Source organism: Vulpes lagopus, chromosome 20, assembly GCF_018345385.1.
Source record: "Vulpes lagopus strain Blue_001 chromosome 20, ASM1834538v1, whole genome shotgun sequence".
NCBI lineage: Eukaryota > Metazoa > Chordata > Mammalia > Carnivora > Canidae > Vulpes > Vulpes lagopus.
The window spans coordinates 22,148,897-22,175,748 of NC_054843.1; the positions used below are offsets into that span (position 1 = coordinate 22,148,897).

At 34.3% G+C, this 26,852-nt stretch overlaps 1 protein-coding gene across 2 annotated transcripts in view; it reads right to left on the reverse strand.

Moving 5' to 3' along the window:
• NCAM2 (neural cell adhesion molecule 2) overlaps positions 1-26,852 on the reverse strand; it is a 503,501-nt gene that overhangs the window by 189,195 nt on the left and 287,454 nt on the right. For both annotated transcript variants that reach the window (XM_041735239.1, XM_041735240.1), the window contains exons 3-5: positions 23,593-23,799; positions 21,192-21,335; positions 15,537-15,674 (exon numbers count right to left, since the gene is read on the reverse strand). In XM_041735239.1, coding sequence (XP_041591173.1) covers positions 15,537-15,674; positions 21,192-21,335; positions 23,593-23,799 — 489 coding nt within the window. The remainder of the gene's footprint in view (positions 1-15,536; positions 15,675-21,191; positions 21,336-23,592; positions 23,800-26,852) is intronic.

Sequence of the window (26,852 nt, forward strand, 5' to 3'; positions counted from 1 at the left end):
ATTAAACTCCTCCCCTTTCTTTAACTCATTACTCCTATCTGCCAAATGTATTCTGAAAATCCCTTCACTGCTTGTTTTTACCTATCGTGAACTGCAGATTCCACAGCTTCTGGATTCTTCCTGTTTTCTGAAACACCTAGAAATTTGGCCACATTTCAGTTCATGGTTTTGGCTCTTTCAGAGTAGTTTTGTGCCACCCTGCTAGCAATAGTCCAGCGTCAAAACTGGAGTACAATTAAGTTAATTAACAAAAATACATTAATTTCAAAGCAAAATGTGTGGGCAACATAGGCAGAAAATGAAATTTAGACACAGATATGTAGATACAAAATGATTTTGAATTCAGTACAGAACAGGAGACTGTAATATTTTGAAGTTAGGATTTAGGTACAAGTGAGCAACATCACATTAAATGAAACATATTACTAACATTATTAAAATCCTTGCCATTCTCTCTAGGATTATGTTTACTATGCTGAAAGAATACAAGAGAAAAAAAAAATGTAAGCTTCCAGCCAAGATGCAGAAAGAGGTGCCCAATTTATCTTACTAAGTAAAAGAACCAAGAAATCAGACACACTGTACAAAACAAGTCTTCAAGACATTGTGAATCAGTCGACAAAGCAGTCACAGTGATCTCTGAAATATAAGAGGAAATGAGTGAGTCCTATTACTGCCCCAGCTAATTGTCTGGAGAGTTTCTATGCTGCAGTAAAGGGAAGAGGAGCCCAGTTGGAGTCGAGAAGTTTCTCTGAATTGAGGCAGAGAATGCACTCAGGGGAAGCAAAGAGGGCTGTAGTTCACAGGGCAGAGTGCCAGACAGGAGACAGGTGTGCAATAAGGACATCCTGAGATCTGCAGTGAGTTTCCCTGTAGCTTCCAGATGAGTACCTTTGCACATCTGTTCATGAGAAGAAACTACTGAGGTCAGAGAAAGAACTTCCCAAAAGATTCAGGAGAAACAATTTGCAAAGCTCAGAGAAACAAATAGTTTTTATTCCCACCAGCCAGAATTTTTTTTTTTAATGAGAAAAACAAAGCCAAACCAAACATCTCATAAAATTTGTCAAATAAGGAATTTAGAAAGATTTTTACCTCAAGAGTGAGGCAAAATTAGCTCTGGACTATTTTGATTCCACCTAAAAAAACTTAAAAGCATGAACTGAAAGGATGAAACTGTTTCCAAGTAATTCATCTGCATTTCAGAAAAAAAAAACTAAAATAAATACAAAAATATTCAGCACAGCAAAGGAGTAAAATCCACAAATTCTGGCAACCAATTTAAAATTATTCACCATGAAAAGAAGCAGGCAATATGAGACAGGATGAGGAAAAAAAAAATACATTCAACCATAAGTGACCCAGAAGTGGCACAGATGATAGAATTAGCAGAAAAGAATATTAAAACAGTCGCTATAACTGCATTCCATATGTCCAAGAATTTAGAGCAAAAGCTGATCATGTTACAGACTTAAAAAATCAAACTTATAGATATTAAAACTACAGTGTCTGAAGGTAAAATACAGAAGACAGAATTAATTATAGATTAAACTTGCAGAAGATAACTTGAAAATAGTAACACAAACTATCCAGAAAATTAATACATCAAGAAGAAAAAAAAAGACTAAAAGAAAATGAACAGAACATCTGAGAGATGTGGAGTTCAATTGGTCTAGTCTATGTGAAATTGGAGTTCCAGAGGAGTGTGGGACAGAAAACAATATGTGAAGACCTACTGGCTAAAAGATTTCCAAATTTGATAAAGATTATAATACAAGTTTGTCAACAAAACCCAAATACAAGAATAATAAAGAAAACTACTCCAAGGTATATCAAATCCTAGTTGCTTAAAACAAGTGATAGAAAAATTGTTGAGAATCTAGGAGGGCTAAAGAATTCAATTTGAGATTCTATACTTAGCAAAATTGTATTTCAAACATGAAGGCAAAATGAAGATTTTCACAGATATACAGCAGGTGAAGTGAATCATCACTAGCAGACCTGCCCTGTAAAAAGATGCTAAAGGAAGTCAATCAGAGATTTGAGGAGTGATATCAGATAGAAATCTGGATACATACTAAATAATGAAGAACTCCAGAGATGGTAACAATATGGATATATATAAAAATTTGCTTTCCTTATTAAAGTCACCTTAAGAGCTCATTGCCAATTTAAACAAATAAATAAATAGATAGAAAAGTGGTAGTAGAGAATAATGTCCCCTTCCTCTGTAAAGATGTCAATGTCATCCATGCCATAAGCCCAGCCATTTATAAATACGTTAAGTTAAATGGCAAAGAAAATTTTCAGATAATAATAGGATTAAAACATTATAGTAGGAAAAGTATCCTAGATAATCCAGGTCAGACCAACTGCATGAGCCCTTAAAAGTAGAGAACATTCTCCAGTTGGAATACCAAACAGAAGGCGGAAGGAGATGCAGCAGAAGGGAATGTCACAAATACTCCAAGTATGAGAAGGACTGACTACACCTTTGTTGGCACTGGAAATAAAAGTCTGCATGTTAATAAGCACCAGACAGAGCCAAAGACAGTCTCCTGTGGGTGATATCTAGCAAGAAATTAGAGCCTCAGTCCTACAACAAAAAGAGGACAAACCTGTCAACAATCTGAATATTAGAAGAGATTCTTCCTCAGAGTTGATAGCAAGGAGGGCAATCCCACTAATACCTTGATTGTGGACCTATAATTCCCTGAGAAGATCCCAGCTGAGCTTACGGATTTCTGATCTATAGAAACTATGGAGTAATAAATCTGTATTGTTTCAAGCCACCAAATTTGTGGTACTTTGTTACCATAGATGGAGAACTGATACAAGGTTTATAATTTATATAGATATAAAACATATGATGATAATTACACAAAAGCTGGAAGGAAATACTGTTACTCAATGTGTGACTAGTATAACATCACTTGATAAAGGACTGTGAAAATTAATTACTAAAATAACATAACAATGATTTATAGTTAAAAAGCCAGGATAGACAATTAATTGATTGATACAAAATACTTCAAAAATTAAAGGAGTCAAAAATAGAAGAAATGAACGAAGAACAATAAGATATATGGAAAACAAATAGCAAGATTTAAACCCAATTAAATCAATAAGACATTTAATATAAACTGTGTGAATATTCCAATACAAAGTCAAGGATTGTTAGAATTGACCATTAAAAAAAAAAAAAAAAGACCACTAAACCTTCTATATACTGCCTAATCTAGCGATCAAGAAGTCAATTCATCAAGAGGACATAATTCTAAGCTTATGCATAAAATAACAGTTTTGAAACACTAATAGAAATAGAAACTAATAGAACTACAAGGAGAAATACACAAATCTAACAAATTGAACAGCCTTCTCTCAATAATTAATAGAGCAAGTAGACAAGAAGTTAAAAAGGATAAAGAAGACTTGATTAACATTATCAATTGACCTTAACCTAACTGATTATTATTAAGACTCTAACCAAACCAGCAGATCACATTTAGGTTTAAATTTAAAAAAACAGAAAAGAGGATCAAGTTAAACCCAGAATAAGGAAGAAAAGATAAAATAGAAAAAAAAAAAACTAATTAAACCAAATCAGTTCCTTTAAGAGACCAATATAACTAGCAAAATTCTAGCCACACTGATCAGAAAAGATGAGAGACAGGAGTGAGGGACAGAGAGAGAAAGTGAGAGAAAAAGAGACAAGGCAGAGAAAGAGGAGGAGAGAGAGGATACAAGTTGCCAATAGTGGAACTGAAAAAGTCAAGATGACTGTAGATTCTAAAGGTATTAGCAGGATAATAGTGGGATATTGTGAACAATGTTATGCCAATAAAGTCAGCAACTTAGATAAAATGGACAAATTCCTTGAAAGGTATAAACCACTAAATTCCACTTAAGAAAAAATAGATAACTTCAAGTGGATAAACTTTTATCTATTAAAGGCTGAAATAGCAGCTTAAAATCTTCCCACAATGTAAACTCTAGACCCAGATGGCTTTAATGATGAATTTTACTAAATATTTAATGAAAAAATAAACTAAGCACAAACTTTCTCAATATAAAGAAAGTTCTTTACAATTTTTTCAATGAGGCCGATAACATTCTTGTACCAAAATAAGACAAAGGCATAACAAGAGAAGAAAACTGAAAAACAAACAAACAACCCCTCCTCAAGAAACTGCAGAATAATATCGCTTAGAATACAGATGCAAAAATTCCAGAAAAGTAAATCCAACGTTATATGAAAGAATAACACATTATGGCCATGTGGAAATATAAAATCAGTTAACATTCTAAAATCAAGCAATGTATTTCACCAAATTAAGAGATTAAAAGAGCACAAACTATATTATTATCTCATTAGATTCCGAAAAGAAGTACTTGGAAAAACCCATAATTCATTATTGATTACATTTTTTACCAATCTAGGGAAAGGTCACTTTTCAACCTGATAAAGAGCAGCTCTGCAAAGCCTATACTTAACCAAATATTTGATACTGAGAGAATGAATATTTCCTCTGAAAGATTAGGGTCAAGGCAATTGAAATCTCCATAATAAGAAAATAATCCAGTAAAACAAAAAAAAAAAGGTGGATTAAAGATTTTAAAAGAAAACTGATGGTTGCTCCACATCTTTAGTCATTAGAGAAATACAAATTAAATCTTCAAATATGAAACTACTAAACACTTATTAAATATGTAATCATAAATGGTCTGACCATTAGGATGTTCTGTTGAGGATGTGGAGCTTTTGGGAATATAAAGTAGCTTTTGGGAATATAAAGTAGTCCAACCACTTTGGAAAATTATTTGGTGGATTTTTTAAAAAGAAGGTTAAACACATACATTATCCTATGATCCAGTCATACCTCTCAAAGGTATTATTCCCGGAGAAATAAAAACATATATCCATGCAAAGACTCATACATACAAATGTTTATAGAAGCTTCATTTTTAAGGCAAAAACTTGAAACATTCCAAACAGTCATTTGGGTGAATAGATAAGCAAATTGTGAAATATTCTTAAAATCGAATGTTACTAAGAAATACGAAGGAATAAAGTTATTATTTGCATGGAACAACATGAATGAATCTCCAAATAATTTTGCTGAGTGAAAGAAGTCACTTAGAAGAGTATATACTGTATGATTACTCTTATTTTTTATTTTTATTTTACTTTATTTTAGTTTTAGAGAGAGGGAGTGAGCTGGGAGGGGTGGGGAGGAGTAGATAGGGAGAGAGAGATCTTAGGTAGGCTCCAATGCCCGGTATGGAGTCTGACGCAGGGGTGTATCTCATTACTCTGAGATCATGACCTGAGCTGAAATAGAGTCAGACACTTAACTGACTGAGCCACCCAGGCACCCTTACATGAATACTTTTATTTTTATATTTTTAAAGATTTTATTTATTTATTTCATGAGAGAGAGAGAGAGAGACATAGGCAGAGGGAGAAGAAAACTCCATGCAGGGAGCCCGATGTGGGACTCTGGGATCACAACCTGAGCCAAAGGCATACACTCAACCGCTGAGCCACCCAGGCATTCCCACATGCTTAGTTTTATATAAATTCTGGGAACTTCTGTGGATAATGGGTATTATCTTGATTGTCATTAATCATATTACATATATGGCATTCACATATACATATATATGTATATATATGGCATTTTAAATATGCAGTTTATTATGTATTATATAACTCAAGAAGACTGTTAAAATACATGCAACATAACTAAAATTGGATTGGTAGATTAGTAATATAAGGGAGAAACGTCCTCAAGGTAATGATAGGATAATTGGCATTATTTAACCTCAGGAGAAAAAAAGTAAGCCATGATAATTATCAAATAAAATGTCTTTTGTGACTGGGGTACTGATACTTTTGTATAAAATAATTAAAAGCTGAAGAAATTATTCCTAAAGTTTACTGCTTTCTAAGAGTTCCAAAACTCTAAGGTATTTCTTGATGCTATAAAATATTACCTTTGTTCTTGAAGCATTAATGATCTAGTCTGAGATAATTTCACACACAAATAGATAATTTCAAATCAGTGCGAAAGGTACACTGAGAGAGAGATTGTAGAGATGGAGGTGGTTAATAGCTCAGCTGAGAAAGTTCTAAAAGACCTTTGGTCATACTTGGATGTCTGTTGTTTGACTTTGGACAAAGATAAGGCTTTGAAATTTATGATGAGCCAGAAACTCCCCTAGCAATCTCCAAACATTTTCTGCCCTAACAGCTTGAACCTGGACTGGCCAATTTATAAAAGTTGCTTTAATTACTTAAGGACACCCCCCCACTGAAGGCTTCTTGGAGATTCCTCACTCAGATGGAGGTTCAAGGTAAAGAGCAAAGAGGGTTTTTGAGGATCTCACACTGGGGACTGTGTCCGGAAGCCTGCCTGATGTTCACCTGCATTATTTTCCTCTTGCTGCACCATGCACGCTCTTTCCTTTAAAATAAGACCTTTCCGTGAGTATTCTGTATGGAATTTGGTGAGTCCTCTCAAATAACTGAACTTGGGAAAATTTTACAGAGATGAACTGAGTGCTATGAGATCTCAAGGAGAGAAAGTCAGGTAATGAGGCAGATAAAATTGGGAAAAGCTTGCTAGACATGACACTTGAATTAAGTCTTACAGAGAAAATAGAAATCAGGCTACTTTTGTGTGTGTGTGTATATGTGTGTGAGACAGAGACAGAAGACTCATTTTATATAGAGCCTACACACTCCTTTACCCTGGAAAAACTAAATGTACCTACATAAAGGGGCAAACCATACTGTACTTAAAAATGTGTTCAGTTTAGGGAACTAATTTTACTTACAACTGGGTATTTATTTAATCCATACTTAAATGGAATTATTTCTGTTTCTAAACTATTTCCACTGTTAAAAATACACATGCTCTGGCTACCTACACTTTTATTGAAAATCACAGGATATGATGCAAAAAAAAAATAGTAAGTGAAAGCAAGAAATACTGGTCATAAGTAACTTGCAGTATGAATAAAATAGTGACACTGCTTCCTAAGTTATCCTTTAGTGTAGCAGACTTTGAAGAACAGAACTCATGAATATCATGAATGTAATTTAGACACTAATTGTCCTCAATGTCATTCATCTGCACAATGCCAGATAATAGGCTGATGGTGTCTTTTACTTTACTGATTGATTCCATGAAATGTAAAATATTTCCATCGTTGCAGAATCTTGTAGCCACTATAGATTTCTTGAAATTTTTGTTATTGCTTTCACAAATGATAGTATTCACTTCTGCACTTATTAACCAAGGGTTACAGAAAAATTACAAAGACCGATCTCTACCTAACCTGCAGGAAACTGCCATTCAGAGGATGGTTGAGTTCAGAGCTGGGATCTGATTCAAACAATAGGATAATTCTGCCTTTGGAAAGGAATACCTTGTAAAACAAATGTATGCTTTTCTACAACCTTGCAAATATAATATTATGCCCTTTGTGCCTAGGAAATTCTGGGCAAAAAAGAAATACAGATTGAAGAAAAGGAAGAAACTATATTAAATATTCACGCCAATCATTTATGTTGATGGGAAAGGCAAAAAAAAAATGTCTTTAGATATACGTAGGTGATTCATCTGTCTATCTATCTGATAGAATAGGCAGTTAGCTAGATATGAGCAGGGAATAGGTGCTTTCAGACTGATATATAGGGTGGAAACCAAGTTCCAAACAGCAAGTTCCAAACCCCAGGGGATCCGCATGCATTCTTCCCTATTAATTCAGTCCTATAGCAAACTCTAGCTTCATTTTGACACATTTACATTGCTATTTTGACCCTCCCTCCCTGTGGGGGAAGGCTGCCATGGCAGTTCCAACAAAGACCATAGAGAGCCAAAGACTTCCCCTCCCAACAGGCAGGAGGAGTCCCTCAGATGACTAAAAGCAACCTCAGTCAGAGACCACCCTAGCTATGACTCATAACCTATGCAAACATAAAAAAGAAAAGATAACCTGGACCCCCGCCCCTGGCATGCAGTCACACCTGCCCACTCCCCTGCCTTGAGAGTGTTTCACTTTGACCCTTGCTTATTTAAGAGTTTGGCTCTGAATTCTTTCTTGGCTGAACTCAAGACTAAGGCTGGGGAAGTGGATTCTCATGCTAACATATCTGTCACATTTCTTTTTTTTTTTTTTTTTTAAGATTTTATTTATTTATTTGTGAGAGAGACACACAGAGAGAGGAAGAGACATAGGCAGAGGGAAAAGCAGGCTCCCTATGGGGAGCCTGATGTGGGACTTGATCCCGAGATTCCAGGATCACATCCTGGGCCAAAGGGAGGTGCTCAACTGCTGAGCCACCCAGGCGTCCCGATATCTGTCATATTTCTATAGTATGGAGATTTCTTTTTTTTTTTTTTTTAATATTTTATTTATTTATTTGAGAAAGTGAGAGAGGGAGAGCCAGCATGAGCAGGAGAGTGGAGAGACAGAGAGAGAAGCAGATTCCCTGCTGAGCAGAAGCTTGACTTGGGGCTTATCCCAGGACCCTGAGATCATGATCTGAGCTGAAGGCAGATGCTTAACTGACTGAGCCACTCAGGTGCCCCTGGAAATTTCTAAAATAGCATTGGATAAGAGTAAAAAGAAAAAAAAAGTCTACCTTATATTCTTAGACTTGTAATCTTTTAAAATTAATGGGACCATTAGGGGTAAAAAAATAATAATAATAACATCAGAAAATAGTCTGGTTTTGACAAATGCTATTTAGTAATTCTTTGGTGAATTACATTTTATTGCTATTACCTAGAAATTCCATCATAATTTGCAGTCATTAAACTGACTTAAACTATTGCTCTGAATGGTTGATTCAATTATATTATTGATAAAGAGGCTAGTTCACTATCTTTTCTATTTTTCTATATCCTTTATGTTATATAACGTTGTGTAAAATTTAAAGAAGAAAATTCTGACTTTTCATTTTCTTTTTAAAGAAAAGTATCCAATGTTCTTAATTTTCAGAAATGGGTAGAAAATGGGTAGGAATACAAAATCACTGCCTGAAGGCCACTGCATTAACAAAGTGCACTATCCATTCTGACATGTACTTGCACAAATATCTCTGGCCATTGTCACTTACTGTTGATTTTAATGTTCAAAGGAAGACTAAAGACACAATTGCTGTAAAATTATACCACTAGGTGTTTTTCATCCACTCTGAATTGTTCCTGCTTCCATTATCCCAAGTTTGAATTGGCAATTAGTGGATTACTCTCCACAAATTTACAAAAGATTTGGAAAATAATGAATCATTATACTTTAAAAGAGCATTTTATAAAAAATAACTTTCTATTGACTACACTTTAAATTTAAGACTTATTTCCAGACCTGTCATTTGTATGGACATTTTCTGAGCAGCTTTAGAGACTGTTCTACTTAACGAAGGGCTAGGAGTCTGATGGGGCATGGGTTAAAAAGACAGAAATGATTTTGATTTTCTTTTAAGAAATGTAACTAAGATTTTGTAGTAGTGTGTCTGTGGGGGGGTGCATAACATAACTATCTAGTAAAAAGCATCCAGGAATTTATAGAGAATATGGCCAGCCAATTTATCAAATATGTAATAACGTAAGGTATAATAATAAAAGGAAGAGAGCCACTGGAAGATTTGTGAAAAAAATTTTAGGCATGTTAGAAAGCTTACTTGAAAATCCAATAAAGAGCAGATGTAAACACATAAAACCGTGGAGAAATATTTGAGCAATATCCAGAGTATATCAATGTTTGCTAGGTGACGGAAGCCAGGTGATTGGAAATAGAATAGTGAACTCATGTGGCAATATTTCTCTTAAATTATCAACCAGACCTATCTTTGAATTAATTTATCCACATCCTAACTCATTTCTGACTCTCTTGCTCCAGGCTCAGGATAAAAGATATCCTCCTTATGTTCAAGGACTATCTTCCTTACAAATGTCCTAAAACTCCAACCATTTCCTCAAGTCTTTAATTCAAACTTGTGATGTTTCCTATTTAACAAATGATTCCAATGAGCTGGGGTAACAAATGCTGTGTCTTTGCTATCTTCGTTCTTCAAATGAATGTACAATGTACATTCTTCAGGACATTGCAGTATGAATTTTTTCCAGGCTATTCAGTGCTATCATTGACTCTAATGTCTCTGGTAATCTCATAATGGTCAAATTCAGCAGATATATTTTAGTTCTCACTTTGTTGGTCACTTATGTTTGCATTTATTATACAGAAAACCTAGAATCTACACTAAAAACCATCAAATTACCCTTGATTGCTCTAGCCTCTGTGACACATGCGTAACACAAAGACTTTGCTTCAAATAATACCTGATTATGTATCTCCTTCTCCATTTCTCTGGGGCCCTAATTATCTTTCACTTTAACTAACTCACTTTCTTTCCCTGCCTCTATCCTTCTGTCAATGCCCTTGCTCTCTAGTTTTCCTGTTCTTCCATGTCAGTTCATCTCTGTCTCATAGAAGATAGTCCATAGTCCTCCATGATCTGGCCCTACCTGTTTTCCAGCTGTATCTTCACCCAACACTACTGTCACTCCCTCCCCAAAATATCACATCCAGTCACAGTTTTTGGATGCTTTTTCATATCATACCTATCTTCTCTTTTGTAGATACTGTTTTATTTCTCTATCACTCTCTCTCTCTGTTCTATAAGGTAACACTTTTTCATCAATAGATTTGTCCCAAATACCAAGCATGTCTTCCTTTAAGCCACATTAGGTGCCTCTTCTTATTATAAAATAGTCCATGTATATCCATATAAATTGCCCTTAGTATATGCTTTTGTATCCAACTGCCTCATAAACAATAAAGGACTTTAGTAAAGTTGATTACCTTAAGTTATTAAGATAAAACTCTAAGTGCTTTGAGGGAAATGATGTTACATTAAGCCTACTAGTATTTTGAGCATAACATACTGTGAAACATACAGTTAGCACTTCATATGTACCTGTTCAATAAATATACAAATGCAATATAAGTTAATATTGAAACTGCTATCCAAAGTCTTCAGTTGAATTTCTAATATTTTGATAAGGTGATAAAAAAATCATAAGAACGATCACCATCAGGGGAAAGTAGGATTATAAGATGCCTGTGCCACAGTCAGTGAAGTAATTTTATTTTATTTTATTTTTTTAATTTTTATTCATTTATGATAGTCACACACACACAGAGAGAGAGAGAGAGAGGCAGAGACACAGGCAGAGGGAGAAGCAGGCTCCATGCACCGGGAGCCCGACGTGGGATTCGATCCCGGGTCTCCAGGATCGCGCCCTGGGCCAAAGACAGGCGCCAAACCGCTGCGCCACCCAGGGATCCCTCAGTGAAGTAATTTTAGAAGTACCCCTAGGTTGAACAGTATTTAATTTGCTTATTTTAAGTAGGAAAAAGCCACTGGCATTGCATTTGTCTGCTTTTTTGTGATAACAAATGACTCATATTTCAGAGCTTAAAAAAATTATGCTTTTACTTCTTATTTATGTTATGTGTCTGCACCTGCAGACCAGCTGTGACTCTGCTGCACATGTCTTCAACATGGTGTCCAAGGTGAATGAGAAGTCTCTCTTTGTGTCATGTTAGTTTCATGTCAGAAGGAAAGAACAGGATAAGAAACATGTGATTCTTCTTGCAGCTTATTTCATCATAATGTATACTGTGTTTGCTTATACACCATTGACCAGACCAGTCACATCATCAATTGGGTGGAGATGCATAACTCTCCCACCAGAAGCACTATAATCCACATATCAATGAGCAGTGATATATAACCTTTTCAGTGGAGGAGAGAAGTATTTGTGAAAAACTGTACACAGGCATTAAAAAATATAGTAAGAAAGTCACTGAGGAAGTTAAGAAAAAAAATATTCCTGGGGCATCTGGGTGTCTCAGTCAGTTAAGCATCTGCCTTAGGCTCAAGTCATAATCACAGGGGGCTGGGAAGAAACCCTGCATCCCACTCCCTACTTAGTGGGAAGCCTGCTTCTCCCCCAACCTGCTGCCATACCTCTTGCTTGTGCTCTCTGGCTCTCCCTATTCTCTGTCAAATAAATACATCTTTAGAAAAAAAAAAAAGAAAAGAAAAGAAAAGAAAGAAAAGAAAAGAAAAGAAAGAAAAGAAAAGAAAAGAAAGAAAAGAAAAGAAAAGAAAAGAAAAGAAAGGAAAAGAAAAAATATTCCTAACATTTAGTACTGCTGGTACCACAGAGGAACCTAGAAAATATATCTTTCAACTAATTATTGAAACAAAAAGTATGAATTGGAAGAAAGGAAATTTGAGGGAAATGTTTTCAAAAGCAAAATATAGAAGAAAGAGAAGAATTTCTTCCAGAGCCAAGATTTTACAGGAAGTAGTGAGATGTACATAAGGAGTTGCCTGGAGCCTTTGGTTGGGACTCCAGTGTACTTGAGGAGAAAGGAGACAAGTAAAGGAGGTCCAGGATAAAATCCAAATCAGTTAGGATAAAAATTATTAGCAATTAAGAGAGAGGGCTTGCAACATAAATTAAGGAAAAAGTCATAGAACAAATCAAATTTGTAATTAAAAAGAGAGATAAGATAATGTGGATAAAGCAATTGCTTTATTATTATTATTATTATTATTATTACTATTATTAATTATTTTTGTACCCTTGAAATTTTCATTGAAACATCTTTAAGAGGTTTTATTAGAGAGAATTAATAGGGGGATAATTCTAATAAGAGTTCAAAATTTAAAAGGAGCCAGTAGTCAGTAAGAAGCACCAGAGTCAATAAGACCAGAACAGAATGATTTTTCTGGCTGAAGTAAAGGCAAAATGTGAGAGAAAAGCACAGATGAACTGGTGGCATTAGTCAATGCATTCCCTTGACAGGGTGCAACTGCATCATCCAGAAGCGAAATAAATCAATGGCTGATTTTTGTGAACACTGTTATTTTGAAGAGTAGTGGCACCAGGAATTCTATGGTATGAGTGTCTGTGACCAGAAAGGGAAAATGTGACTAATTAGAAGAAGTAGAGATAAAGCAATGATCGAGCAAAGGTCAGATTAGGATCTGTAGTTGATTCTGTTAGAGGAAATTGGGATATAGAAGGAGGATGATTTGCCTGCCTTTGGGAGGCTCCATCTGATGCAGGCAGAACAGAAAACCGTCTACATGATTGATTTGAGTGGTACAAAAGAATACAATCTCATGTTTATCTACTTGTGAACCCTGACATAATAGGAATAGACATTCAGAACTAAATATTCCACTTTGAGCGTACACCACGATGGACTTGAAGATTCAAACTTTGTTAACCCAACACACTCATACCAAATAATGCCTCTTTTGAAATAAATGTAATCATGTATAAACATTCACAGATAAACTAGTATGGAAATGGATTAGAACACTTATTAAGTGTATTACATGAGAAATTACAATAACAAAATATTTAATGAAGGGTGAACATGCTATGTTGGCTAGATAACACTTCTTTTGTAGTATCAGACTTCAGTTAATGTTTTAGTGTAAAATATGTGCATAATTTGACATATATATCCATATATATAACATATAATAGTAAATATTTACATACTGCCTCCAAAACTTTATATGTAAGAATATTATAATCCCCATTTTCATAAAAGAATACTCAGCACAATGATTTGTCTGTGACAAAATACACTTACATATGTCAGCATAAATTATTTTGAAAATAAAGCACAGTATAAAAATGTCAATAATTAAACAGTGTAAGTTATCTTTGTTTACTGGACATAAAAGAAATAGTTTAAAGATGCTTAATGGTAATAGAAATAGATGGAGATACAGATATAGATACACATCTACACTTTAAACTATTCTTCATGCACTGAAACCATTCCCTTGTGTTGAAGGTCAAAACCTCTGGGGTATGGTACTCTTAATAAATACTGGACTCTGCATTTCTAAAAGAGAAAAGCTTCTTCTCTGAAAGCCTGGCCCTTTGGCCTCCTTCATGAGCATGTGCAATTTTTACCAGCCTGTCTAGTTTTCATGTCATACTATCTGGTCTATTCCATTATATTATCCACAAATCCCAATGAATTACAACTTGGAGAAGGAGAGAAAAAAGATAGCAGTATTTTAATATTCTCCTTCTCCTTCAGCAATAACTTTGTGGATAAACTCCTTTGCTGCAAGTAAGAAAAGACCAATGAACTCTTTTAGATCTATATGAGATTCCTAGTATTCTCCAGTCTTCAAGACCCTGGAGAGAGTGAGCTCATGGTGGGATGGGGATAGAATACAGAAGAAGACACAGATTCATTTCTCTGTCCTTGCTCTAACTCACAGGAAACATGTGGCTAACTCCTTAATATTATATTTTGTCTATTCTAAAAAGAACAAATGACATTCTGTTTACAGAATCCTATCATTATAGTTATCACTAACTTGTTATTTTACTTTTTGTGGTGGGAGGGGTAGAAGGAGAGGGAGAGAGCATTTAAGCAGGCTCCATGACTAGCGCAGAGCCTGATGTGGGGCTCCAACTCACAACCCTGAGATCATGACCTGAGCTGAAATCAAGAGCTGGATGTTTAACCAACAGAGACACCTAGGCAACCCTAACTTGTTATTTTCAAGAAGAAGAAAAAACAAAACTGCATTTGTGTACTGTTACTACTTGTATTTCCATATGGCTGAAGCGTAAGCTGCTAATGGTTGAATGTTAGGGAAGAGGGGCTGGTGATCATAAAAGGATTCCTAGAGCAAAAAAGTGGTTTTGATTTTGGCTCAAAGGTAATGGGAAGCATTGACAATTTTAAGTGTTGGAGGGCTGGATGGAGAAAAAGTTGTTGAAATCATGAGACTAAGAGTAAAGGAAAAAGGTTATAGCAATTCCAGAAAAAAAAATTTGAAAGGGCTCGTCTTATGGAGGGATCTCATAATAGAATATATTTTAAAGATGTTAAAAGTATGCAATGCACATGTCATTTACAGATTAGATTACCAAAATGGAGACAACCAGGATAACATTAATATATCTTCTGGGCTCACAGAATGTCATGTTAACACAGGCAGGAAATATAGCAGGAGAAGCCAAGTTTGGAAGAAGAGATGTCATCGTGATATCATAAACTTAGTTATCAATCTCCCTGTGGAATCAATTATTAAATTTAAATTTGAGAAAACCTACAAAACTGTTAAATAGATTAGTTTAAGCAACAAGTGATTCATGCAATTTAAAAGTAAAATCTAGTATGATACTTTACTAGGTTTCATTTAGCATTCTTTCAACTACAAAGCCAGAAAAAGGCAGCTAGTGTCTTAGAGAATCTTTGTAAAAGAAGAGGATGATGTTAAATAAGTCACGGATCCTGTCCTTGAGGCTACACACAATGTAACAGATTCTATTGCTGGGATGAGGAGATTTCCTCCAGGTAAAGAAGAGGTGTATTAGAATGCTGCATGTGCAAGGTTGCCCTTTCAATAAACATATTCCCAACATGCATAATAATACGATACATACAAAGTATTCTCTGCTTACCATTAACAATAACGATGATATCACGGAAGTCAATTTCTCCCCTAGCCTCTACTCTTCCTTCACACCTGTATATACCTTCATCACTTTTATTGATGTTGAGAATCTGCAGATTATTGTTGGCTAGCATAGCAAAGCGATCTGGAAAGTAAGCAAAGGGGAGGAAATGATATCAGTAATTGAAAGCAGAGTCCAGTGTGCTCTAAATTGCTAAGAGTTAAAATATGGCACTTGTCTGACACTATCAAACTTTTCATCAACAAACAAATTCAAATTTGAAAGTAAAATGTAATTTCATGGCTTCAATTTTTCCACTCCACACTGCCTTGTTACACCTTTTTTTTTCTAAAACACATTCAAGACTTTATTTCCACATAAAACGGTTAGGCTATTATTTTCCCCTTGGTACTCTGAATGCAGAAATGATACACAAAAGAACAATGCTGAGAGATTAGATATTGCAAACATGAAGACATTTTGACTGCAAATATGTAGCAACTTGTGTATGGGAAAGGTTTAGAAAACTGAACAGTCTTCCTCACACAATAATTAAACTAATAATTTTGTATACTCTGAGGAGGCAGCTAAATGATACAATAATATTCAATTCACATAGAGGATATATAAAATGGCCACATACTGAATTTATTTGAATTTTTTTCTGAATGCAAGATAATTCACTTTAGGAATGAACAGATTAGACTTGATTATTTTTATTTGAATATTCCATTTTACATGTGAGTATATGCACATGAATATACATTAAAAATAAGCTGTTACAGGGCATGCATTAGTAGATTGCTTAAAATAATCTGGCTGGCCGAGGCATCATCTCAGCCTGACAGTGCTTCTAGAAGGTCTGGCCTGATTTTTGAATCATCACAATTTTGTCGTAGTGCTAACACCTTTTTCCTTCTTATCAAGTAAAGAATGGTCTGATATCTGGTCCTATTTTAAAACATGTTGCAAAAGCAATATCTTAAATTTCATTAATTAATACATCATTAAACATTGTCTATTTGGTATGTACAGTATTTGAGATGCTTTGGTAAATAAGAGAAATATGTCCTTGACCCCCTTGGACCTTTTGGTAAAGTATAAATGCCGATTAGTTTAAGGTATTCATCTCTGGGATGAGCTGTTTATTGTTATACCATTGAAATTTACTTTTTGGATCTATTCCAATGTTCACTGCTCTTTCCTTATCTGGTGGCTTGATAGGTTAGGGCAAACATGGAAGGCACATGAGATAAAGGTAGAGACTCCCTCTGCCTAGAGTGATGAATGGATGCATTGGGTACAGTCCTACCCCTAGGTTTGCTGCTAACTGGACTTTGTATAAATGAGAAATTAACTGCTTTAATATCAGCCAGTTTGGAGCTCAATTCAGATTTGGGATTGATCTGCTATATCCTGTTTCCTTAATGCAACTCCTTAATACCATATCAATTCTAGTTTGGGCTACAAACACAAGTAGGGGAGTCATCAGACTAGGACTTTGCTTCATATGGGTAAGCAAAAGATAATTAACACAGATTGGAAATATGTAGATTCAGAAGATCCCAGAGACAGAAATGTTGATTATAAAGCAACAACCATGATTTTCAGCTCAGAAGGCACTGCTTTAGTCAATCACACATAACTTTGGATATCAGAACTATTTGATTATTAGAGACTATTTGTTTCACTCAATTATACAGAAGTTTCATTATTAAAATGCAAATTTTCACTACTGCATTAAGAAAAATAAATAAAATAAGATAATACTCAATAAGTGATCTGCTTTATGTTTTTTAGGCAAATTGTTTTCTAGTTCTCTTCTCTTCTCCTTCCCCAGCCACTGATGATTGGTCTCATCTACTCTTATGGCTTCAATCACCATCTATATTTTGAGACTAGCAATTTTTCTTCAGACCAGACCATTAAATGATTATAAAAGTGTTTAACAGTAGAATGGATGTCGTTACTCAAAAGGACTGTAAATACCTCAAAATCAGCAAATGAAAAATTTACTTTACTATCTATCCCTGGAATTTTGCATATGGTCTCCCAGTTCTGTCTTCACGCATCTTTACGTTGAACTATTTGCCCAAGTCAAATTCCTTGAGTCATCCTTGACTTCTCCATCTTCCTTCATTGCATATTTAATCAAACCTTATGTCCTGTGACTTCTGCCTTGATCATTACTTAGTCTACATCTCCTTATCCTTCAGCAACTATTTCATTAGGGTTTGAATTGTTATCACTGCCTGGAGTTTTGCCTTGATGATCATCCAATTCATTCTCCTCACTGAAGCATTAATATCTTTCTCAAATTCATATTGGGTCATGTTACTGCCTTGATTAAAATCCTTTAGTGATGTTCCCTTTGGATAAACTCCAGATTCTTTAGCAGGGATGTTAAGGCCATAATGACTTGGCTCAACCTTCCTTTCCAGTTTCCTTTCTTATTAGTCCTTTATGATCAATCCTAGTTTATATTTGTCTATTAGTATGAGTATTCTAGTTGCACTTATTCATAAATTCCCATTATAATGAACTAATTCTAGTTTCTGAAAAGCATCATTCATAGTGTCTTTTACCTCCAGGCCACTGCAGATGGCATTTTCCCCTTCTGAAAAGTCCCCACCACTCTTTGCCTGGCTTATTCCTTTTCATATTTAAGGATTATTTCTCTCTTCAGCAGACATCTCGGACACCCTCCCCTGCCCTAACAGGTTGAGGTATTCTTTTTTTTTAAATCATCCTCTGTCATTGAATTTTTCTTTTCATAGACATCAATATATCTTGTTTTCATTGATTCTCTATTAATCTTTTCTACTAGAGTATTAGCATTTTTCTAAAGGTTTTATTTATTTATTCATGAGAGACACAGAGACAGAGAGTCAGAGACAAGGGGGAGGGAGAAGCAGGCTCCATGCAGGGCGCCTGACGTGAGACTCAATCCCGGGTCTCCAGGATCAGGCCCTGGGCTGAAGGTGGTGCTAAACCACTGAGCCACCCTGGCTGCCCGATTATTAGCATTTTGAAGGCAGTGTACTTATTTACCTTGATAACTATGACTAGCCACCATTCAGCATGCTAAATGGCACACATTAGGTTTTCAACAACTAGTTTAAAATTGAATGAATTTTTATACTGGAAGTAGATTACATAAAAAAAATTATAACAAAATTATCCATAGTTTTTGATGCAAACAAGGTACTTCATTAGGCAATTATAAAGGCATCTAGGATATTTTAGAGATAACTTTCAAACTGGCTGAGGTTGAATGAGCAGCTGCAAGAGCATATCCCTCCATCTTGAGGATACTAAGTCAAGATATTCAACTTTGTAACAAAGTGGCACATTTACTCCCTAAATGCTTGGGTTCTTTAGCAGATGGATTCCTTTCAACAAGCAACATGGAAAACCTCCACTTCAAATATTCTATTGGAATTTTAATTATGAATACCTGCCATACAGCTGCTACCAAAAGCAAGGCTAATAAGATGGACATTTCCAACCTTTCATTATATCATCTGGAGCCTGCAAACTTTACTCACGTACCACATTAAGGCTTTAGGAAGTTACCTGGACATACTACATTATTCTAAATCTCTTTACATGTTCCTTTCATAGTTATAAATGTAATCTTATTCCATTAGCTTTAATAAAAGGGCCATACAAGGTATAATCAGGTGAAGAATATTATTTCTTATAAATCCATTATGAATTTGCAAATTGCTCCACAATGAACTATGTGGTGAGTTCCTTCAATATTAAAAGATTATAAAAGCTTGTCCCTCCTCACAATTCACCTAAATCCTTTATATCCTAGAGTTTAAAAGAAAAAAAAATTGTCTTTTTTTCTTTGCTTGCCATACAACTCAGAGCCATATTTCATTTCATGCTTACTCTAGACTAGTCACTTCCCCTGCATTGAATTTTTTGGTTATTGTTGTTCTAGTTATAGCCGAGTGCATATAATTCTGGTAACCCTGATTCTTGAGATTTCAAAACTCAATGAGAAGGGAGGATAAAGATGAATGTCATTGTGTTGAGAAACCGATATATATATACAAACATTCATCCATTTAAAAATATTTATTATGTGCCTAAAGTCTTATTGAAACTCAACAACTATTGTTGAAATTGGAGATAATAACCCACTGTTTACAGATAGGGAATCTGAATTAGATACAGAGCACTTAGAAGATTCAAAGTTTCTAGGCCAAGGAAAGGAGTAGAACCATAATGGCATTCCAGCTTCAAATCATCTCCTCCCTGGATACTGGGGAAAAAAAATGTGTGGGCTGTATCACAGAAATAGCGCTCCTCTGTCACCACCCAACACACTTGACTATCAATCTCTGCTTTGAGGCTTTTATTCTACGTGTCTTTTAAAAACTATAATTCATTTCAAAACCTTCATGTAATTAAGGTTCACAATAAACCAGATGCACACTTGAAGTCTAAGATGAGGCAATCTGAAAATGTTTAGACATTGTCATTTAACTGCTATAAAAGAATTGCCTTTTCTTTACTATTGAGGTAAAAATTGCTGAAAATACATTGCACAATGTACTCATGTGATTTGTTAATAAGATATAAAGCAGTTATCCTGAAATAAAGTCAGAGGAAATAAAGTATTATTTCTCACTAACTTATTATAATAGAAAAAAAAGAGAGGTAGTCAATAAATGACAAATGCTGAAAATGCTAAGACCAGAAAAATTGTCTCAAAATTTAAAAAAAATGACTATTAAACATGATTATGGCACATTCTCTGTACATATTCAAAAATAGATACTATCTGCTCTCTCTCCTTTATGCTATAAGTTTTATCTCCTAGAAAACACACAACGGAATCATCCAAGATGGAGAGTATTTAAAAAGATTCAATTATTTTGTAACTCTCTGCAGTGCAGGTGCATTGAAAAATATTCTAAATTGAAAATGCTTCCCAATGCACAATGGTAAAGTAGCATAATGTAAGCAAATTATGCTTTCAATTTCAGATGTCATATTATTCTGGAATTTTAGCTCAATCTGAATCAAAATTATGAAGACAATTTGAATGAATGTACTTTTTTGTCTATTATCCATATGCATTTTACCATAATATTTAGAACACGTAGATGTCTCTGAAAGAACAGTGCCAGAATAATAAACAGGATTCATATAGATATTATTATAAGATTATGTAGATGAGCCTACGGGATGATGTTTGAACTATAATATGTAGAATTTGAATGGATCAGGATTGATTCCTTCACTCACTTATCTTTAAATTGTTTGTACTAACTTTTTCTTGAATAAGATAGAGTCAGCAAACTTTTTTTGTAAATCTCCAAATGGTAAGTCTTGTAGGCTTGGTAGGTTACACCATCTGTGTCATAGCTGCTCAACCCTGTCCCCAAAGTGGCCATGCATTCTATGTAACAGTGAAGTTTGGCTGCAATCTCATGATACCACAAAAAAATAGCAGAGGGGCTGAATTCAGCCCAAGGTCTATGGTTTGCCAATCCCTACTTTAAAACTTTAAAGTCCTCAGAACAGTTATTTGATGCTCAGGATAAAAAAAAAAAATTCTATATTCAACAAGGTGGATCCAGTCTTTCTAAAAATTGCAATGTTATTAGAACATATAATTTAGGGAGTTACCCAAATACTAACTGTCGGAAAGAGCGGTGACTTCCTCATTATGATACAACCAGCTGACAACAGGGGCAGGTGAGCTGCTGACTCGGCAAACCACTTCTGCATCCTCTCCTTGTTTGAATTCTTGAGGAGATACCACTTCTTTGAAAGTGAGTTTTTCTGTATCAAGAAAGTAAAACAAACCATAAAAGTATTATTGCTTGCTCAGTTCTCCCAATAACATATTCCAAAATCTGTGCTGATTGATGCTATGATTAAATCATTAGTTAACTCTAGATCTTTTAAAACCTTAAGCCAAATAATGTAATTCCTCTACCCAAGAACTTCACATCTCACTGAGAAGAAAAGTCAAAGTCCTCACAACGCCATATTAGATCCTAAGTGAACTGGAGTCAACCCACAACTTGGATCTCAATTTCTTCTCTCTTTTCCTAGTCCCTGTGATCCAGACAAACTGTCTTTGCAATTCAAGGAATTGCATTTCAGGTTTGTTCTCATCCTCAGGCACTTGTGATCCTTTGAATTCCTTCAGATTTCTGCTCAACCTTCACAAATAAAGTAACTATCTCCCTTGCTAATCCACTTCTCTCCATCTCTTTATCTTATTAGCTTTCTTCACTATAGAATTCTATAGCATGTATAAATGGCACCTATGTATTTTTCTAAGCTCATTCATTGCTTGTCTTTCTCTGCTCACTAAAATATAAGCACCAAGTGGCCAGTGACATTTCCGTTTTAATGAGTGTCTAGGACTCAGAATATTGTCTGTTATGTAGTAGACACCCAATAAATGTGTTGAAATAATGAATGAACATGGGTATTTATGCCTGTTGATAAGTTTTCGCAAAAGTAATTCATTGTTTTTTCCAGGAAAAATAAAAAAGTCATTTCTTTAGTTTACAAAACAACACCAGGCATCTTCAAAATGCCAGGCATCATTCAAAGTAAGGAAAAATCTTTCCAAATACTAAGTCTGTGAAAGGATCACTTCAATTAATTTTTTTTCTATTTATGAAATAGGTACAGTAGAGTCACATAAATAGGTACACTAACTTTTCTTAAGGAGCTTAGAAGCCAAAAGGAGTGGGGTGAAATCTAAATCAGAAACAGAGAGGGCAGTAATATGCCAACAATTTGCCCTGGGTATCAAAGAGGAAGTCATGCTGTGGGAATGCTTTGCCTTTCTTTTTCTTCCTGTCTTATTTCTATAATAATAATAATAATAATAATAATAATAATAATAATAAATCTATAAGGAAGAGATGTCTTATGACTTAGTATTTAAAATTTTATAGATTTTCACATATTTTTCTTAATACATAGTAGAAATACTATCACGTATTAATTTTAAGGCATTGTTCTAAGCACTGTACAATATTAATGTAGTGCTCAAAATAACTCTGTGTATGAGGTAGGTAATAGTATTATATCCATTTTATAGATGACAAAACTGAAGACAGAGAGGACAGGTATTTGCTCAAAGCCACTAAAGTAAGTGATACAGCCTAGGGAGTCAACAGGCTTTACAGTGTTCTTAAACAGGTTAATGATTCCTGGGCCACTACGGTGGTGCAGTCAGTTAAGCACTGGACTCTCGGTTTGGGCTCAGATTGTGATCTCAGGATCATGAGATGGAGCCCTGTGTGGGGCTCTGTAAACTTGAGGATTATACCAAGCCTTGCGTTGGGCTTCCTGCTCAGCAAGCAGTCTACTTAAGACTGTCTCCCCACCGCCCCCCCCTTGCACCCTGCCCTTCCCCCTCTCTTTCTTTAAAATAAATAAATAAATCTTCAAACAAACAAACAAATAGGCTAAGGATTCCTAAATGTAAGAAGGGTGAAGGAATGCAGAGAGCGGGCAATCTCAAGTCATAAAATGAGGTGTAAATGTGGAACCTTGTTAATGAAAATTCTGATGGTGAAGAATTCAGCTAGATATTATTCTCCAGTAGATGAGTTTTCAGTTTTTTGTGTGTCTACTCTTCTTCACTGACCTTTTCTCAGTTCTCATTCTAGACTGTTCAGTGTTACCATATATGTTATTTCACTTGTTCTAATCCTGAACTTTATTTTAGAATGAAAAAGTACTCCCTATAAATTTCTTAACATTAAATAATCTACTGTTTTCTATTTGTCCAACAGATTTTTAATGGGTGGAGAATATTAAAACATTTTCATCTCTCTTATTTAACCAACAGAAGTGGCTCCATCTACGTGTTTATAATAAACTATTTCCTATTATCCATTCTATTTTAGAGATGCACTATGGTAAAATATGAACAAGCTGATACTTTTAATGGTCTTAGAACGTTGCCTATCACATAGTTCTTCATGGGGGTTATTTTTTATTAAACACACTTTTTGTTCAAGTTTTTATACAACCACAATTTCAATCAACTAATAAATGCATGACTTACGGTAAATTTCCAAAACAACTGTAGCTTCTTGTGTCTGTCCTTTGGCATCTGTTGCTTGACAACGATAGATCCCTGCATCCTCTATGTTTGCATTATAGATGGTTAATCGTGATCTAACACCTTCCTTTTGCACTGCTACTCTCTGGGTTGAAATTATCTTCTCTCCTTGAGGATTATACCAATCTATACTCTCAGGTTCACCAATTGCTGCAAAGAGCAATGGAAAAGAAATGTTTGAAAATATGTTTCAAGTGTTTGTTTTGGCATTGACATTTACTATTATGTAACAATTTTTAACAATTTTGGGGGAAAATGTAAATAAGAGAAGGCTGGAAGTCTGAAAAATCTTACAAAATTGAAAGTAAACACAAATGTTAGCACACATGTTCATTCGTATTTATTCAGTGTTGAGAATTCAATCCTGTTTGCATAAGCAAAACCCAGAAGTTCTATAGGAAACTTCCAGTTTGGTATTTAAGCTCTGATAGTTGAAATTTTACCATAGCAATCTATGAATTATTACTGCAGTTAAGTTACGAAGCTTGCTTTGGCCACCGAGTCAGACATAAATTAAATGAGATCAATACATCTGAACAGAAACACGATTACTAACATGATTTCACCTGTTCCCAATTCTCCTTGCTAGGGTCAGGAGATAGCACTTTTTTCCCAATTAAGTACAGCTCATAACAATGTAAATCTTACACAAAATAAACTTTGGCTTTTGATAATACTGAATTTGGAATTAATTTCCCAAGTTGTTAAACTTATACAGATAAGGTTAATAATTATTTTTTGAAATGGAGTCCTAATCTCTTTCTCAAATGAAATGAATAATTTCATCATTTTAATCTAAAACTGTTAACTATTTAATCATACGATAATTAGAATACATTGAAATGATACTTCTACTGTTAGGCAATTACAACCAAATCATTATAGGGTAAACATTTATTTAAGTTTTCCAATTTAGAATCCAGGTTCTTATCCTCTTCATAAAAACTTCCAATATTTGCTTTTACTCACGAAAAGGATGTATTTCACCTAATTAGTTGAGAGATAATTTGTGGAAGCAGTATATGCTATTAACTCAAAAGTATCAGGGGAAAATGCATAAAGTTAACTAACATTGGCAGGACAACTTTGAAAAACATTGTTCCTTCTTATTTTATTACCAAGAAATGGCTTTAGGAACAAATTATTGTGCTTACCATATCAAATTAGACCTGCTTGAGCAAAAAGTATGAAAGACAGTTTAGTTAAATCTTAAATGGATATAAGATATGTTATCTTCAGTTCTTTCTGGACAGAACCATAAAATCTTAAGAGTTATGGAATGACTCATTTGGGGGAGGTATGTGTTTTAATTCCTCTCTCCACAGAGAAGTTACAAATGAATAATTTAAATGAGTAGCACTTTAAATTTGAACAGTACAAAAATCTCACTTTATACAGTAACTAGGATATTCTGTGAAATATTTTGGGCATTCTTTTCCTTAATAATATGGTATAAAATTCCATTATCATGGAGAGTTTATTATGGATTTTCAGAGAGCAGTCATTCTTCTCTTTTTATGTCATCTCTAACAACTACTAATTTCCAGTGAAACTTTCTATGTTATTTATTAAGACTAGACTATTGGACATACTGATAAATATCATTAAATTTTGTATTTTCTTAAAAATGTGGTATACAAATTCATTTGCTAGTTATGACATACTTTTATTTAGCTCTCTGAGGGTCCGATATATCAATTTTAGACATATATTTTATTGAGTTCAGATGTCTATGTTTTAGTGTGTTAGGAAACTTCAGAGTCATATCAACTTGGTCAGCACTGTAGTGGAAAAAAATATATGAAAGCATTCCGACTTGCAAGGGTTTCCCACATCTGATTTTTAGACTCTTGTTTTATTACTGTATTTAATGTATATAAGGAAATTTACATGACAACAGTATGGCTCTTGGTTATGCAACTTTATACAAGGAAAAGAAAATATTTCATTATTTTATCTTATTTTAAGAGCGAAACTTAGTACCACTGAATGATGTTAATTCATTCTTTAAAATTATGGCTTAATTTGACCTTATGTAATACCTACAGAGGTAATAACATTATATAATTTAAATCGCTGTGTATATACAAAATTTTTAACTACCATTCTGTGAATATGTGACACAATTGAGCTGTGTGCGCATATGTGCACTTGTGTATATAAAACATGGATGAGATTCATAAACAATGATCTACTTTCTTATGCTAAAGCTCTGCTAACATAATAAATGATGATAAACCAATATCTCACTTGCTCTCTGCCTTTCTACTTGTCAATATGCAAAAATATGTATCAATAGACCTATTAATTCAGACCTTTAGGAAGGCAAACATATGAAGAATCATGGCTTCTATTAGTATTTATAAAATGTGATATTATACATTCATATCATGTAATATATATATAAAATAGTATATATTATTCATAAATTTTATAACTTTCTATCTTTATTGATTTTAATAATAATTTAAGTAAGTCATGCAATTCTCAAGACTTTTATAATTCATTTTATGTCAGAAATGCCTATTTTAAGCCAATTTTGAATTACTTAAGCATAATCAGGAATACAAACAATTTTAAAATACTCTAAAAAGTTGGGACACCTGGGTGGCTCAGCTGTTGAGCATCTGCCTTCAGCTCAGGGCATGATCCCAGAGTTCTGGAAGTCCCACATCCGGCTCCCTGCAAGGAGCCTGCTTCTCCCTCTGCCTGTGTCTCTGCCTTCTCTCTGTGTGTCTCATGAACAAATCAATAAGATCTTTAAAAAAATAAAATACTCTAAAAAGCAATTCTGGCACTGGATGAATACTTTTTAAAACTTTGGCTATGAAGGCTTGTATGCATAAAAATGAATTTGATGAATATAAATAGAAGTCATATGTGTGCATTTGTGAGCTCTATAGTACTCTGAATTAGAATTCATTGCTTAGGTATTTAAATGTCTTCTGAAAAAATTCTGCATATGCATGATTAAACTAAATGAGGTCCATAAAACTTCCCACAGGTATTATGATATATGATATTTTTGATTAATAGTCTCAAAATTCTTGCAAAAAGTTTTGCTGATTCAATATTTACTTTTTTTAAATTCACTTTTCATAAGGATGGATTTGATTTTCTTTGTCCCAAAGTTTTCATTCAGGTACAACTATAATGCAGTGTGCCATATCTAATTTATTCATTATATATTTACAAAGATAATT